Raw genomic sequence first — 16,492 nt, forward strand, 5'->3', positions numbered from 1 at the left:
TTTGACCTAGAAAAAGGCTGAGCATTTAGAAAACAGGCTTGAGAAGATGTTTTTCCCTGCCTTTAAGCCACAGGATTCGGTTGCTTTTGTGCTACACCAAGGCAGTGGAAAAACCGCACTGTCAGAAATTTCCCAGGGGAGGAGAAAAGCTAGCAACAGGTGAGGCTGTGAGTTAGAAAAGGTGGAGCAAGCCGCGTCAAACCTCACCTGTTCACCTGGGAGGGTGGAGGCTGGAATCGGGAAACAAACAGCGAAACCTGATCAGAAGGACAGGATCTGGAGATTGCCTAGGCTAATTCTCCAACTATAGAGCCTTTGGTGGACCTCAGCAGTTGGAGCCTTGGATGGCGTAGATCACCTCCAGCTTTCTTTTCTCGAAGATGCCTTATTCCATGGGACAAGCCAGGTCCTGCATGCCAGCTCTTTCTCTGGTCTTTTGAACCCACCTGAAACCAGTGAGACCAGCATCCTGGCTTGCAAAATCTCCCCACTCTAACCAGTCTGAGGGACAGGTCTTCCTACACTACTCCAGAGACTCTATGGCTACATGACTTCCTTCAGGAACCCAGAGGAAGAGGCCCTTCGCAGCCCTTTCCCTCTGACTCCCCCACCAGCTCTGCGGGATGAGTACTACCCTTTTGGGGATGAGAGCCAGCCCCCCTTTAGCGGGGATGCTGCTGCGGCCGGAGCCGCGGGGGAAGGGGATCCCGAAGACACGGATCTGGGGGTGCTGCTTCAGAGGAAAGAACAGGACTTGTTGTTGGCAGCAGAATTGGGAAAGATGCTCCTGGAACGTAATGAGGAACTGGAACGACGCTATGATGAACTGATGAAGGAACATTTGGAAGTCAAAGAGGTGAGGCACTGTGACTGGAGTAAAGAGCAGACAGGAGAAGACCTGATATGGACCAAGATTTCTTCGTCAGATGCAAAATTGCTAGGGTTAGGGTTGAGGTTAGGATTAGAGTTAGGTTGGAGTTGAGGATGGGATTAGGGTTAGGTCTGAGGTTGAGATTAGGGCAGAGGTTGGAGTTAGGGTTAGGTTTGGGATTAGAGTTGGAATTAAGGTCATGGTTGGGATTAGGGTTGGGATTAGGCCAGTGGTGGGATTCAAATATGTCAGCAACCGGTTCTCTGTGGTGGATGCCGCTTTCGGAAGTCCGTTCTGGGCCTGGGCAACAAAAAAATTAGCTACCGGTTCTGCTGAACTGCTGAGAACCAGCTGAATCCCACCACTGGATTAGGCCCCATCATGTTCTCTCTGTCCAGCATATTTGGCTAGGTTGCTATGAAAAGAAAAAGAAAGTCTGAAAGATAGGATTTTCTTATGTGCTGTGTTGTATTGTACTTTCTCGGCAAAGTTCTGGATTCAAATCCACCCCTTCTTGCAATCCCATCCTGGAACTCTTTACCCTGTCTGCTTCCCCGGTTTGTTTTTCCCATCCTTATGGCCCAGAGTTTATCACTGGGATTTCACTGAGCATCTACACCCCAGCAGCCTTCAAACAAACAACCATATTTTATTCCTTGTTCATCTCTTTGATTTCTTTCCAGGAGGGAGACGACACATTTAGTTGAAAAATAACTTTGGTTGCATAAGGGCATTCTTTGAAGCAGGAGTGTTCTTGTGATCTTTTTCTTCCATAGGTTTTCTCATAGGAGGGGTTGCAGTTTGACCTCTATAGTGATATCCGTGGTTCTACTGCTGTATCTTCACGCCCTTCGTTCTGAGCACAGATGCGTGCCAGCGTCCCCATTCACTCCCTTGTATTTTCACCTATTTTTATTCAGCAGCTAGTAACCGCTCATTTTCAAAACTTCTTGTTTTGAAATCGGTTCATGCTTTGCTTCTCTCTTCTCTTCCATCATTCAATCGTTATTTATTTGACTTTATGAACTGCCCGATTCCTACTTCTGGTTGATTTGCCCAACTCTTTGGAGCGGAAGAGCTACACAGTGGCCTCCCACAAGCTATGGACAAACATGAACTTGTGACATTTAGAGTGGAATTCTGAACAAAATAAAATAGTGCGCAGGTGCATGCACCAGCTGCATGTAACTCCACAGTGTGTTCAGGAGTGTGAAGCGGAGTTGCTAAGGAAAAGAGGCTGTGCGAAGTGAACTCCAAAACCCTATACAGGTACTTTAGTCCTCCACTTATGACCGCAACGGGGACCCAGAATTTTCATTGTTAAACAAGATGGCTGTTAAGTGAGTTGCATCCAATTTTACAATCTTTTTTTTGCTACGGCTGTTAAGTGAATTACTGCAGTTGTGAAGGGAATCACACGGTCGTTAAGCAAACCCTGCTTCCCTCCAATGACTTTTTGTTAGAAATCAGCTGGGAAGGTCACAAATGGCGATCACATGACCCCAGGATGCGGCAACTATCTTAAATGCATGCCAGTTGCTAAGTGCCCAAATTCACACGATGCTGTGATGGTCGTAATTGCAGAGGACCAGTCATAACTTTTTTCCAGTGTCGTTGTAATGTTTGAGTGGTCGCTAAACAAATGGTTGTAAGTTGAGAACTAGCTGTATACCCCATCCCAACATAACTCACTGCTGTCGACTGGATCCTGAGGGTTGTCTTCCGGAGTTATTTACTAGAGTCACTGGAAGGGCCCAGCCACTCCTGCTTCCAGAGGCTGCCTGTCTCTTGTCATCAGATCATGATTTACAGTTTCATCCCATTGCTTTTCGTGTCACAAAACATGAGAGTCAGGAGCTTTCTTTGGCAGAAGCTTATCTTTCCCCCACCCCCCACTCCCAAGGGCTGTTTCCACTCAGAACTGCAAATCAGAAAACATTTCCAACAGGCTTCAATATATGACTTAACAGGAATGTATGAAGTGGATTTACATTGTGCAGCTGCTAGTCCTTATGATCACAAATGGGACCAGAATTGCCACTGCTAAGCAAGACAGCTGTTAGTCATGACCAATTTTGTGACCTTTTTAAAAAAATAATAATAATCATAAAACGGTCATTAAGTTTTATTTATTTTTTATTTTAATTCCATTTATATCCCGCCCTTCTCCGAAGACTCAGGGCGGCTTACAAGCTTAGCAGTAGTGAATCTGGCTTCCCCCCCCCATTGACTTTGCTTGTCAGACGACGGCTGGGAAATGGTCACAAACAGCGATCACATAACCCCTGGATGTTGTAAATACCTGCTGGTTATTTAGCACCTGATTTTCGTCATGTGACCCGTGAGAGTGCTGCGGATGTGAGGATCGGTCCCAAGTCACTTTTTCATTGCCATTGTAACATCAAACAGTCGCTAAACGAATGGCTGTAAACTGAGGACCACTTGTGATCCCACAAGATACAAATCACCAAGATGAGAAAGGATGCTTTATACAGTACGTAGACCTCTACTTGAAAAACTGGACAACCATTTGTCTGAAATTGTATAGGCTTTCCTGCCTGAGCAGGGGGTTGGGCTAGAACAGGGCTTTTCAACCTTTTCACCCATTGTGCCACTTTCAGGATATGGCAACATCCGACTATCACCAGTCGCCTAGAAAGGTGTCAAAAACTTGATGACCAAAAAAAAAGGAAAAAAGTGATGAAGTACAGGTAGTCCTTGAGTTACAACAGTTCGCTTAGTAACTGTTCAAAGTTACAATGGCACTGAAAAAAGTGCCCCCCAAGCCACAGCCGAACAAGACACCTGCCTGCCTGCCCAGCGGTGCTCTTCCTCCTGTCCTAGGTTTTCATTGTTGTGAGCATTTTTGTTGAGGATTGGCAGCAGGGGTGGGGGAGGGTGTTTGGTTTTTATCCCCCCCCCCGTCTGCTGCATGGTTACAGCAGGTTTTGGTCACTTCACATGACCCTGGGACACTTTGGCCATCATAAATATGAATCAGTTGCCAAGCATCTGAATGTACATCACAAGACCCTGGAGATGCTGCAACATTCCAGCTGATCGGCGCTGCTTCTGGGCTCAGCAGAAGCGCTGGGATCAGCACCGAGCTCCAGCTGGAGCCTGGCGCTGATCCTGGCGCTTCCGCTGAGCCCTGACAGCCCTGCAGCTCCAGCCATCTCTCGCTCAGGCTTGTGCGGTGCTGCCACCGGTTCAGCTCATTCCTCTCCCCCACTACCACTTTTCTAGGATGGCCGCGTACCACCTGCCAGGTGCCAGTGTACCACAGATGGTACCCGTATCACTGGTTGAAAAGCCCTGGGCTGGAAGTCCCCCAAGGTCCCTCCCAACTTTGTTATTCTGTTAAAATATTACCCTTTGCTTCAACTGATTGTAGATCTAAGGCACTCTGCCTATCCCCAGTGAGGAGCAGGTGGACAATAAGTAGAATTAGTGTTTTCCAGGTATATGTAGGGTATCCAACATTAGGCCTTGCAGTCCAGCAGACCTGGAAAGTTGCCAGGTTAGCTTCCTTGAAGCTGTGCCTACCACATGTTTAAACATTGCTCGTTCTAACATGGGAACTCTTGCTTAGCATGTGAAACCACATTGGCATCTGCCGGGATCATCTGTGTTTTTCAGAGAAGCCAGAGAAATGGACTTCCCTTCCATTCCCTTCTTTTCCCTGCAAAGAAGCTGTATTATAATAAAAATAATAATAATAATAATAATAATAATAATAATAATAATAATAATAATAAGAAGAAGAAGAAGAAGAAGAAGAAGAAGAAGAAGAAGAAGAAGAAGAAGAAGAAGTTGGAAGGGACCTTGGAGGTCATCTAGTCCAACCCCCTGCTCAGGCAGGAAACCCTATACCATTTCAGGCAAATGGTTGTCCAGTCTCTTCTTAAAAACCTCCAGTGCTGGAGCATTCTTAGCCTCTCCTCGTTTTCCCCTCTCAAACACCTTGCTCTCCAAGTCCTTAACCTCAGATGGAACAGATGCCAACTAGGGAATTTCTGGGCACGCTACCCATGGCGACTGGGAGAACCAGTTGGCCCAGAGGACGTCACTGCAGAACCAACGTGAGTCTGCTACTACCAGGGTGGATATAATTACCTAAGAGGTAAGGAAGGATATAAAAGTGACTGAAACTGACAGGAACAGAAGTGAGAAAGCACCCAGGGTGAATCACTCTTGTTTCCACAGGACCTCACCCACGAAATATATTCTGCGCAGGGCTGTGGCTCTTTTTAAGCCATGGCAATTACAGCTTTACGACACTCTTGCCAAACAGTGTTCTTTTGCTGTCCCAACCCTGCTCGACTGTTGTTCGTGCAATCCTGTTAAGAGATCTGCCTTCCCATACTTCCTCCAGGTGTGCCTAAATGGAGTAAGGTTCCTTTAAATACTTCTCCCTCTGCGTGTATTTGCATTTTATTGGCACTGCCTGGAGAAACTGCTGCTGGGGAAGTTGACAAACTGTTCATTAGGGATTATATACCCTGTGGAATCTGTTGCTGTAATTTGATTTTCCAGGAAATTTCAACAAAAATCCAAGCAAAGGAAGGAAAAATAGTAAAAAATTAAATAAAAATAACAATAACTTTAATTATTGCTAGCCAGCAAATAAAACAAGCGACAAAACACCAGATTGGTAGTAGCAGCAGTTTGCAGTTCATTTACTATTTGTTTACTCTCACCCACTAATTGGTGGGTTGCTGGCAGAAAACAAGGCAGCTAACCTGGCAGGCCTGTTTTTTGCTGGCAAGCAAGCAACATGACGGGGTGGTTCAGTGGGTTAGGACGCTGAACTTGTCGATCGGAAGGTCGGCAGTTTGGCGGCCCGAGTGCCGCGTAGCAGAGTGAGCGCCTGTTACTCGTCCCAGCTTCTGCCCACCTAGCAGTTCGAAAGCATGTAAAAATGCAAGTAGAAAAATAGGGACCACTACGGTGGGAAGGTAACAGCGTTCCGTGCTAGTCATGCCGGCCACATGACCACGGCGACATCCTCGGACAAGCGCTGGCTCTTCGGCTATGAAATGGAGATGAGCAGAGGCCCCTAAAGTCGGAAACGACTAGCACGCATGTGCGGGGGAACCTTTACCTTTTAAGCAACAAGTTGTACCATTGTGGTACCTCAGCACATGCAGTGAAGTCCCCACACAAGGCCTGACCCACCCTGGCTTCATATCCCAGGCACATAAAATTTCTTTACAGGTAGTCCTCGATTTATGACCACAATTGGGCATTTCTGTTGCTAAGCAAGGCAGTTAAGTGATTTTACAGCCGTTTTTTTGCAGAGGTTGTTAAAAAAATATCACTGCAGTTATTAAGTGAATCATGCAGTCATTCAGAGAATCTGGCTTCCACCATTGAGCCTGGCTGAGAAAGTTGCTAGTGGCAATCACACAACCCTGAAACACTGCAACAGCTTGGTCTAGTGCAGGGGTTTGCAACCTTGATATCTTTAAGACTTGTGGACTTCAGCTCCCAGAATTCCTCAGCCAGTATAGCCAACTGGGTAACTTTGGGCCAGTCACTCTCTCTTAGTCCAACTCACCTCACAGGGTTGTTGTCGGGGAAAATAGATGAAGGTGTTTTGACTATGTTTGCTGCCTAATTTTTAAAAGCAATACATGTGGAATACAAACAAACAATGGCAAATGCATGTCGATGGCACAGTGCCCTAATTTTGATCGTGTGACAGTGGGGAATGCCGCAACCGTCATAAACGTGGGGACTGGCTATAAGTCAATTTTTTTCAGTTCTATTGCAACTTTGAACGGTCACTAACTGAATGGTTGTTAAGTCGAGGACTACCTGTATAGGGTGAGGCCAGCTGTACCTTGTGGCACTCGGTTGTGGATAATTCTGCTAGGAAATTCTTGAATAGGGCTGACTTCCTCTATGGGGAAATGAATTTACAGTGCATTGGGAGTAACCCTACCATGAGGCAGGGCCCTTGATTCAGTCCTTAGAGGACAATGATTTCTGACACCTCACATTATGTAATCACTGGAAAGCACTTCCAAAAGTGCCTAAGGTAGTGAAGAGACGAACAGTGTGAGAGTAGGAGGGATCCCAAATAGAATAGAATAGAATAGAATAGAATAGAATAGAATAGAATAGAATGGAATGGAATGGAATAGAATAAGATTGGAAGGGATCTTGGAGGTCTTCTAGTCCAGCCCCTCTCGGAGAACCTATACCATCTCAGACAGGTGAATGTCTAGTCTCTTCTTAAAAAACTCCAGTGATGGAGTGCCCACAGTTTCTGGGGGTAAGCTGTTCCACTGGTCGATTGTCCTTACTGGCAGGAAGTTTCTCCTTAGTTCCAGGTTGCTTCTCTCTTTGGTCAGTTTCCAACTGTTGTGTAGCCGGTTCTTTGGAAGCAATAAGCGAGACGAGAGGTTGCAAACAGGAACATTGCTTTATTGAGACAGACAGGAACAGAACTGAAACAGAGGCTGCTGCGCAGCTATTTATACGGTTGGCCACTAGGCAGCGGCCAATAGGTTTAAAGGAACCCATTGCCACCCCAAATCATCCAATGATCTTCTTGGAGACAGCAAGTCTGGCTTAGTCAGTGACCGTTACACAGACACACCATTGAGCAACCATAAGCAGCCTTCAAACAGACTTGTGAACAGTTCAAGTAAAGATCCCAATACATTACACCAACCATTGTTTCTCGTCCTTCCCTCTGGTGCTTTGGTGAACAACCTGGCCCCCTCTGCCTTGTGGCAGCCCCTCAGATACTGGAACACTGCTATCATGTCTCCCCTATTTCTTCTTTTCTTTAGACTAGCCAAAGCCAAGTCCCACAGCCGTTCTTAGTATGTTTTAGCCTCCAGGCCTTTGATCATCTTAGTTGCTCTTCTCTGAATTTTTTTTCCAAACTTCCAAAATCTTTTTTGTGATATGGTGACCAAAACTGGCTGCAGTATTCCAGGTGTGGTCTTACTAGGGCTTTATAAAGCGGTAATAGTACTTTGCGTAATCTTGATTCTATGCCTTTCTTCCCAAATCCCTTGGGCTCCTCAAGGGAACTTCTGACCCTTGCCTTTCTTGTGGGACTTGGCTGCAGAGTCAAAATTCACGTTAATACTCTGTGTCCGTCTGTCCGCATGAAAGACTAATGAGGCAGGGTCACTTTTCTACATGCAGAAGCAGGTTGGGTTGGCAATTGGAGCTTAATTCCAGGTGAAAACCACCATCACAGCCAAGGCAATTGGCTGGTTTAGGGAGCCGTAAAATAGGCCAGATGGCTTGAGTCAACCTGGCTTTTGTTGTATGAGCCTTCTGTCACTGGCTGGCGGTTTGACCTTCCCTAATAACAGGAAGGTCCTGTCTCTGGTGCCCAGTGAGATGCTGCCTGAAAAAGAAAGAAAGAAAGAAAGAAAGAAAGAAAGAAAGAAAGAAAGAAAGAAAGAAAGAAAGAAAGAAAGAAAGAAAGAAAGGAAGGAAGGAAGGAAGGAAGGAAGGAAGGAAGGAAGGAAGGAAGGAAGGAAGGAAGGGTTACATTCATGAAGCTTTTGAAAAAAATGACGTTTGCATTCAACAGTGGAGCCCGGATCTTATGGTGTCCTGTTTTCAGGATCTGCCAACTGTAGGATGTCTACCGTCTGGTGCCCTCCAGATATGATGGACTCCCCTTCCAGTATTTTGTCATCTGATGTTGAAATCTAAAAAGTCAGATTTTATAAAGAAATGAGAACTTCTAGAGAAACTCTGAGCACTGAGCTCTGAACGAATCCAGCCTGAAGTCCTGGAGATTGGGACCACTCAGAGATGTAGCAGATTTAACGGATAGTAAGGCCTCTGCTAAGCATATCCCTGTGCTCCAATCTGGTACCACAATCTGGCTGAAGGTTTAATAATTTTTGCTAATAATTAAAGAACACCTAGACCCTGAAAAGATTTCTGTTTCCAGTTGAAAATCATTCATGGGTTATATCTGAATATGTATTCTGAACAGGGAAGATTGCTTACAAGTTGTAGAGCACTTTGTTTACGTAATTATGGCACTTGATATCTAATCATCTTTTTACTTTTCCTTAAAATCATCCTATGAGATAGACCAAAATAGTCCTCGACATATGACCACAACTGAGCCCAAAATTTCTGTGCTAAGCGAAACAGTTGTTAAGTGAATTTTGCCTCACTTTACGACTTTCTTGCTTCAGTTAAGTGAATCACTGCAGTTGTTAAATGAGTAACAGTGTTGTTAAGGGAATCTGGCTTCCCCACTGACTTTGTCTGTCAGAGGATCGCAAATGGTGATCACATGATGCCGGGTCACTGCAACTTTCATAGATACGAACCAGTTGCCAAGGATCTGAATTTTGATCACGTGATCATGGGGATGTTGCAACATCTGTAAGAAAAATGGTCATAAGTCACTTTTTTCCAGTGCTGTTGTAACTCTGAACAGTCACTAAATGAACTGTTGTAAGTCGAGGACCACCTGTATCAAAAATTTGAATGCTTAGTAGAGGAGTAGGCAACCTTGGCTCTTTTATGACTCGTGGACTTCAACTCCCAGAATTCCTGAGCCACCATGGCTCAGCATGGAAACCTCTCTCTTTCCCCTCAGCATGGCTGGCTCAGGAATTCTGGGAGTTGAAGTCATAAAAGAGCCAAGGCTGCCTACCCCTGGCTTAGTAGAAGGCGTGATTTGAAGTCAAGGTGCTCTGGATCCCAGATCACCTTTTGGATCCTTCTTCTACACCGGCCTTGAGTCCTCTCCTCCTGGCCCTCACATCTCTGGCTCTGCTTCTTGCAGCATCTTGAACAAGAGAAACATGAACTCCGGCGACACCTTGAATCAGGCCGGGCAGAATTTGAGACCCGGACGGCAGAGCTGGAGGCTGACTTGGTGGCCGCCCGAGCCCAGCTGGGCCAGAAGCGTCTGGAACAGCAGGACACCAGTCGAGAAAGCTCACAGGCGGTCTTGGACCTTTCAGAGCAGAACCAACGTCTGGTGGAACAGCTCAGTCAGGTGAGGTGGAACTTTGACAGGGTTTCGTCTACCCCAGGGTTAGGCAACCTTGGCTCTTTTATGACTCGTGGACTTCAACTCCCAGAACTGGCTCAGGAATTCTGGGAGCTGAAGTCCACGAGTCATAAAAGAGCCAAGGTTGCCTACCCCTGGTCTACCCCATTGGGAAGGAGAAGGACTAAGAGGGAGGCCTTCTGGTATATTTCACCAGCTGCAGAGGGTCAATCAACAGACAAAGCTCTCTTATGAGCAAGGAAGCACCATGTTAATTTTATTCATGTAACAAATCAGTCAAAGATTGCTTCTGCTGCCAATTCTGTGCCCATGAAGGTAAAGGGGCAAAAGATCAAATTTATGACTGCAATCTAGTAGCTTTTGGTTCTCAATGTTCTTGTTAAGAGAAGAGGAAGCTTGGCTTCTAGGCCAAAGACCTATACTGTCATATATTTTAGCACACTGTCATATCCAGCAATTGAGAATATATGAAGCTCAGGGTTGAGCCGATAAGTTCTTAATGTTCTCTGGGCTTGGCTGTTTTCCTGCAGATGTTTAACATAAACATCCAGCCTGGGAAACAGGGAAAGAAGCAAGAACTGGGTTAGAGGTTGTTTTCAGGTGAATCACTCATGTCCAAAAAAGGTGTACTGAGTACCATGAAGGGGATTCTATAAGTTTCAGAAGCAAGTAAGAGATGGCCGAATGAGGTGCCATCTTTTAAAATATCTCGCACCTTGTTTGATCTGCTGGTTGCAGAAATGCACAAGAGACGGAGGATTCAAATCACTGAAATCTGAGAAGTGCGTGTCAGGCTAAGCCACTGTAAATCTTAAAATAAATCAGGGTGGTCAATCTTGCCGAGTTCATAGACCTTTGCTGAATCCCATCCTTGTTAAAAAGGCTAAATTCACCAGTATCCCTAACTGGAATATTGTGGGTAGGGATAGGAAGAGAGAAGAGGAGGAATCTCCCTAGCCAAGTTCCTTCCAAGGGTTGAACTACAATTTCCATCATCCTGACCTGTATCATCCTGGAAAACTTACCAAGCTTCCATCTCCCATCAGTCTCAAGCTCTTGGTATGAATGATGGAGACTGTAGTTCACCGATATTTGAAAAGCCCTAAGTTCCCCACAGGTGAGGTGGATGGTGTTAAACATTTCTGAAACGGGGACTTCGTTTTTCGATGCAAATAAAAGTTCATTCTCACTACAATAACGGCCCAGTGGATGGAATGTGCCACACTAGATCGAAAAACGTCTGAGTCACATTATGTTGTTCCTAGAACAGCACTAACAAGACTGGCAGGATTCTAACAACGTAGGAATCTAACCACAATTTAAGATAAGGAAGTCAAAGAAGTGACAATAAGGGTTCTAAAATACTCACTGCCCTCAAAAGTTAAATGAAGAGATGCCATCATAGATTAAAAAAAAACATTTAAAAATTAAAGTCACTGGCCTGATTCTTTTTGTGCTTTTGCATTTCTGAAATTTATTAATGGGATGTAAAAGTGGGTTTGGGGTTTGTTTTTTTTGCAAAATGGACAATTACATTGTTTGGTGACACACAGCCAAAGTATTACTGAAATCTAGTACAGGTAGTCTTCAACGTACGGCCTCAGTCGAGCCCAAAATTTTTGTTGATAAGTGAGACAGTTGTTAAGTGAGTTTCGCTCCCTTTTATGACCTTTCTTGCCACAGTTAAGTGAATCATTGCAGTTGTTAGGTTAGCAACCCAGTTGTTAAGTGAATCTGGCTTCCCCATTCACTTTGCATCCAAATTTTGATCACGTAGCATTGAGGGCGGTACAACGGTCGTAGGTGTGAAAAAAGGTAATAAGTCTGTTTTTTCAGTACTATTGTAACTTCAAGTGGTCACTAAATGAACTGTTGTAAGTTGAAGACTACTTGCAGAATACTCCCTGTAGTATTCTTTCTCTTATTATTTGATACCTGTGTTGGTGTCCTGCGCAGCTAGCAAACTAAGAAGTTGTTTGATTGAAATATATTTGTGCAAATGTTTATTTTCCTTTTAACATTCAGGCATAGAGTCTGTTCTTATCTTTGGGAAATTAAGGCAAAGTAAAGCCTGCATATCTTGGAGATACTGTCTCTTGTCTCAGCTAATAAGAAAGAGGAAGTTATGACTTCTTTCCAGAAACAACATCCCCTTGAAAAGCTTGTAGCTCTGTTGCAGATGTTCAAGTCCCAAGCCATTAAATTGTTAAGGAAAGCCATTCTTTACATAAGGACGTTCTTCCTTAGACGACTGCCCAGTGCACATATCACACAGTTCTTTCATGAGCCTGAGTATTGGGTTGCACTGATAGTCCTCATCTTATGACCGATCACTTAGCAACCATTCAGAGTTACAGGTGACGTACGGGTAGTCCTCGATTGACGACTGCAAATTTTCTGTCATTGTTTAAGTGACTTTTGCTCCCATTTTATGACCTGTCTTGCCACATTTGTTAAGTGAATCACTGCAGTTGTTAAGTTAGCAACGTGGTTTCCAATGAATCGGGCTTCCCCATTGACTTTGCTTGTCAGAAGGTCACAAAAGGTGATCACATGACCCCGGGACACTGCGACCATCATAAATATGAGTCAGTTGGCAAGCGTCTGAATTTTTATCATGTGACCATGGGGGAGGCTGCAATGGTTGTAAATGTGAAAAACGGTCATAGCTCACTTTTTTCAATGCTGTTGTAACTTTGAATGAACTGTTGTAAGTCGAGGACTACTTGTTGCTGGGAGCTACTTACGGCCCAGATTCGAAATTCAGACAGTCCCCTCCCCAAGTAATGTGACTGAATTTCAGGCTCTTGGCAACTTGACGCCGCTTAACGGCTGCTTGCAGCATCCCCTGGTCAACTGATTGTGTTTTACGATGATTTTGCCAAAATTCAGCAGTTACTTCCGCTTTGGGGCAAAACTGCACCCATCGCGAACCCTTGGTTTGCTTAATGACTGTGTTCGTGTAATGACCATGGCAGCCGCTTTATGATCCCCGTGTGAGTTAAACAACCATCACAAAATAGATTGCAAAATTGGGTTAGTCGCCTGGTTGACCTATTTTACAATCGCCGTGACTTACGAATGTGATGGGCAGGGTCTGTTATGGTCGTGAGACGAGGACTACCTGCATTGGGAGGCGAAGCACATTTTGCGCCATCCAGAGCCAGGAATAGCTTGGAAAAGAGGTTTAAAGAAGCTCCCCTGTTATCAAAGTGAAGGGATTTTGTTATGCTTAAGGTTGATGTTAGTAATATTGATATTAGTAGTGATACTTTGTAATCATCCTTGTTTATGTGCAGGCAGCTTTGTAGGTGCTTTATATTGGGAAATTAGTTATATAAAAGCAAATGTTTCATGCTTTAGGTACAGGGGATTGCTTACGTGAAGAGCATGGTAAGGGGAGGGAGGGAAAGGAGTTATGGTGGAACCTGGGTTGTTGTGTATGAGTCAGCATCTAGGAATTATTTTTCTGTACCTTTTGGTTCCTAGTACCAAGACCAGATCTCTTTGTTCTGGAAAGCTATAAAAGGTGGAAGACATCTTTCCTGGTTGTTGCCTTCATCTCTCTACCAGCCACGAAGAGAGATGTGGCCACCCAACTCTATTTTGATCAAAATAAAAGTTGTCTGCTTGCTGAAACCTCAGTTCAGCAGTTTCTTTGGGCTCTTTTCAATCCCTGAGTAATGCTGGGGCAATTGTGAGGCTAAGTGTAAAACCTTACAAAAGCCTAACCAAGAGCTGTCTGCTCCATCCCCTATAACAGGTCACTCACTTGGAGCACCAGCTCCAGGAAGATCTGGCTGTATCACGTGCAGAACATCGGACCCTGAGCCTTTGCAATGCTGAGCATGCTGCACGGATGCAAAGTCTGCAAGCTGAGGTAAGAAAAAAGGCTGTTGATTAATGCCCCACTTCGGACCAGGGATGACAGGCAGGTAAAAGACTAATCCTTTCTTCTCCATCACTCTAGAGGTGTTATAGTTTAATCTGAAAATGGTTGATTTAACGTGCACAGTCTTATTGCGCGAGATAACCCAGGAGTAAACACAGTAAACAGTGGTCTATAATAAATGGTGGTTTATCTTACACTATCTATATCATACACCACGAGCAGTATACATACATGTGCTAATACAGCAGGATCCAACAAACCACAGTTACAGCAGGAAATGGAAGAGAGAGAACACATCAGCGGAGACTTCCCTTTATACAAAGGCTCTTAAAGAGACACAGACCCTGATGAGTCATTCCCATCATTACATCTTATATCTTACATTACATAAGCTGGTTAGCTGTTAAATCAGTACCTTGACAACATACACCAAACTGGTAACTGACGACTCAGAGCTACCGTACTAGATCTGGGCTTCAAAAATAGTGACAACCACCTGATGGCAGCACAGACTTGGTGTTTGTTGTCATTTTGCTGCCATCTAGAGGTCATCTGGAATTCTGCAGCCCCCATCTAGTAGCCCTAAACAACTCTCCTCTCTATTTTCAAACCTATGTTGCACAGTCCAGGTTGCCCAGAGCTAAAAAAAGGACATGGTTTGTTTGTGTTCAAGTTGGTCTTCCTTCCCTCTTCACACACATTCTGTTCCTGAAACTAAGAAGCCACGGCCTCCAGCTCTTAAAAACATCCAATAGTCCTGGGGTCCCCAACCCACTACTGGGCCTTGAGCCTTTCAGAATTGGGCCATGGAAGTGGAAGGTGAGCATGTGCGTTCATGCGTGCATTCACACTTATGCAAGCAGTGGGTGAGCATGTGTGCATGCAACTCCATTTGCCCAAGAAGTGGGTGCGTGTGCCCAGGCAAATGGAGTTGCAAACACACTCGCCAACTTCTCATGGAAAACCATCCGCTCTCCGCCCCCCCCATGCTGGTCCACAAAGCCAAAAAGATTCTGCAATAGCCCCATGTCTGTCCTATCTGAATATCTGACTCTTATCATCACTGTGAAAGTCTTCATCTGTAGAGACAATAATCAATCTTTGAGTTCCTTCAGTCCCCAATATGGTTGATTCTTAGCATGTATCTGTTCCAGCCTACGACTGGTCCTGTTTGTGTGTCAGGGACAACCCCTTCTTCCTTTAAACAATCAATAGGCTGGAAAAACCCAACCCAATTTTATTTACAGTTCAAACAAAAAAAGCAACAGACTATTTCCTTCAATAAATGAGCCAAAATATCAAACAAGAGTCAACAAACAAGAGTTAAACAGAAGTATCAAGAACAGACCAGGATTCTCTTAGAATGTCTCCAAACGGTTGCCTTCAGCAACCAGCCCCGCCCACACCTTCCCCTTTTATTATCAGTCCCAAGGCGTGGCTTCTCACTGCCTTCTTCTCCTCTCACTGAGTTGCCTCATTTATTTTCTCTGCTCTGCTCTGCTGGATTGCCTTCTGCTTCTAGCGTCTCTGAACAGATTCAGCTGTGACTCCTCTGAGTCCGACACCTTTTACTCACACAGCTGAGCCTCATGAGGAACATGACCGGAGGGGCCAGGCTGAGAGTCCTGCAGTGCATCAGAGCCTCCCTCTGACACCAAAGGCTCTCCAAACCCCTCCTCCTCCTCCTCAGATTCATTGGACTCAGCTGCTGGGAGCACAGGCTACACTGAATCAGAACACTATCCTAGGTCTTTTTTCCCCCAAGATTAAGGAAATGCTGGGCAATTTGGAGTGTCTGTTTATATTTCCTACAAGTCCCTTGAGCATCACTCTGGAGCAGTGTGGAAGGTATCCTGAAATCCTTATGTAACCCTCTTTCTCTGAAGAATTGCAGTATTAATACAGTAAAACATATAATCATGAGAGGATGCCCAGTTCTCAAAAATTGCTGATGGAGCAGCAGGTTTGATTATGTCAAGGAAAGTGTATTAGTCACTGAATGGAAACCATTTTGAGAAGTACAGGTAGTCCTTGACTTATGACCATTTGTTTCGTGACTGAAGTTATAACGGTGCTGAAAAAAGTGACTTATGACCAATCACAGCATCCCTGCAGTTACATGATCCCAATTCAAGCGCTGGGAAACCAGCATCTATTTACAAAGATTACAGCATCCTGGGGTAGCTTCCAACATGCAAGGTCAATGGGGGAAGCCAGATTCACTGAATGACTGTGTGATTTGCTTAATGACCCTGGCAAAAAAGGTCATAAAATCAGGTGCAGTCACATGATGATTCACCTAATAAATGCACTGCTTAGCACTGGAAGTTCCAGTCACAATTGTGGTCATAAGCTGAGGACTACCTGTATTACATTGACAAGTTTGCATGTAGAGAAAGATGGAGGATGAAAACCTGTATTTGAGGGGTCCTTGGTGCTCTCTGAGCTTGGCTGATTTCTTGCAGATGTTACATTACCCAAACTAGGTAACGTCATTTGTTAAAATCCTTTATTAAAGGCATGTCAAACTGCCGACCCGTGGGCCAGTTGTGTCACACCGAAACTGTGCCGGCAATGGGGAAAAAGTCGAAATACGTTGCGTGACATTGCGAGTTTGACATGCCTGCTTTATTAGGAACTGTGATGGTGCAGTGGTTAAAATGCAGTATTGCAGGATACCTCTGTCAATAGCCAGGAGTTCGATCCTGACCAG

General features: G+C 44.8%; 1 protein-coding gene across 2 annotated transcripts in view; it reads left to right on the forward strand.

Moving 5' to 3' along the window:
• The first annotated feature begins 236 nt into the window (after positions 1 to 236).
• BICDL2 (BICD family like cargo adaptor 2) overlaps positions 237 to 16,492 on the forward strand; it is a 37,245-nt gene continuing 20,989 nt past the window's right edge. For both annotated transcript variants that reach the window (XM_083378474.1, XM_083378475.1), the window contains exons 1-3: positions 237 to 856; positions 9,657 to 9,872; positions 13,651 to 13,767. In XM_083378474.1, the coding sequence (XP_083234600.1) occupies positions 548 to 856; positions 9,657 to 9,872; positions 13,651 to 13,767 (642 nt within the window). In that variant the 5' untranslated portion in view covers positions 237 to 547. The remainder of the gene's footprint in view (positions 857 to 9,656; positions 9,873 to 13,650; positions 13,768 to 16,492) is intronic.

This window comes from Vipera ursinii (genome assembly GCF_947247035.1).
Source record: "Vipera ursinii genome assembly, chromosome: Z".
NCBI classification, from domain to species: domain Eukaryota; kingdom Metazoa; phylum Chordata; class Lepidosauria; order Squamata; family Viperidae; genus Vipera; species Vipera ursinii.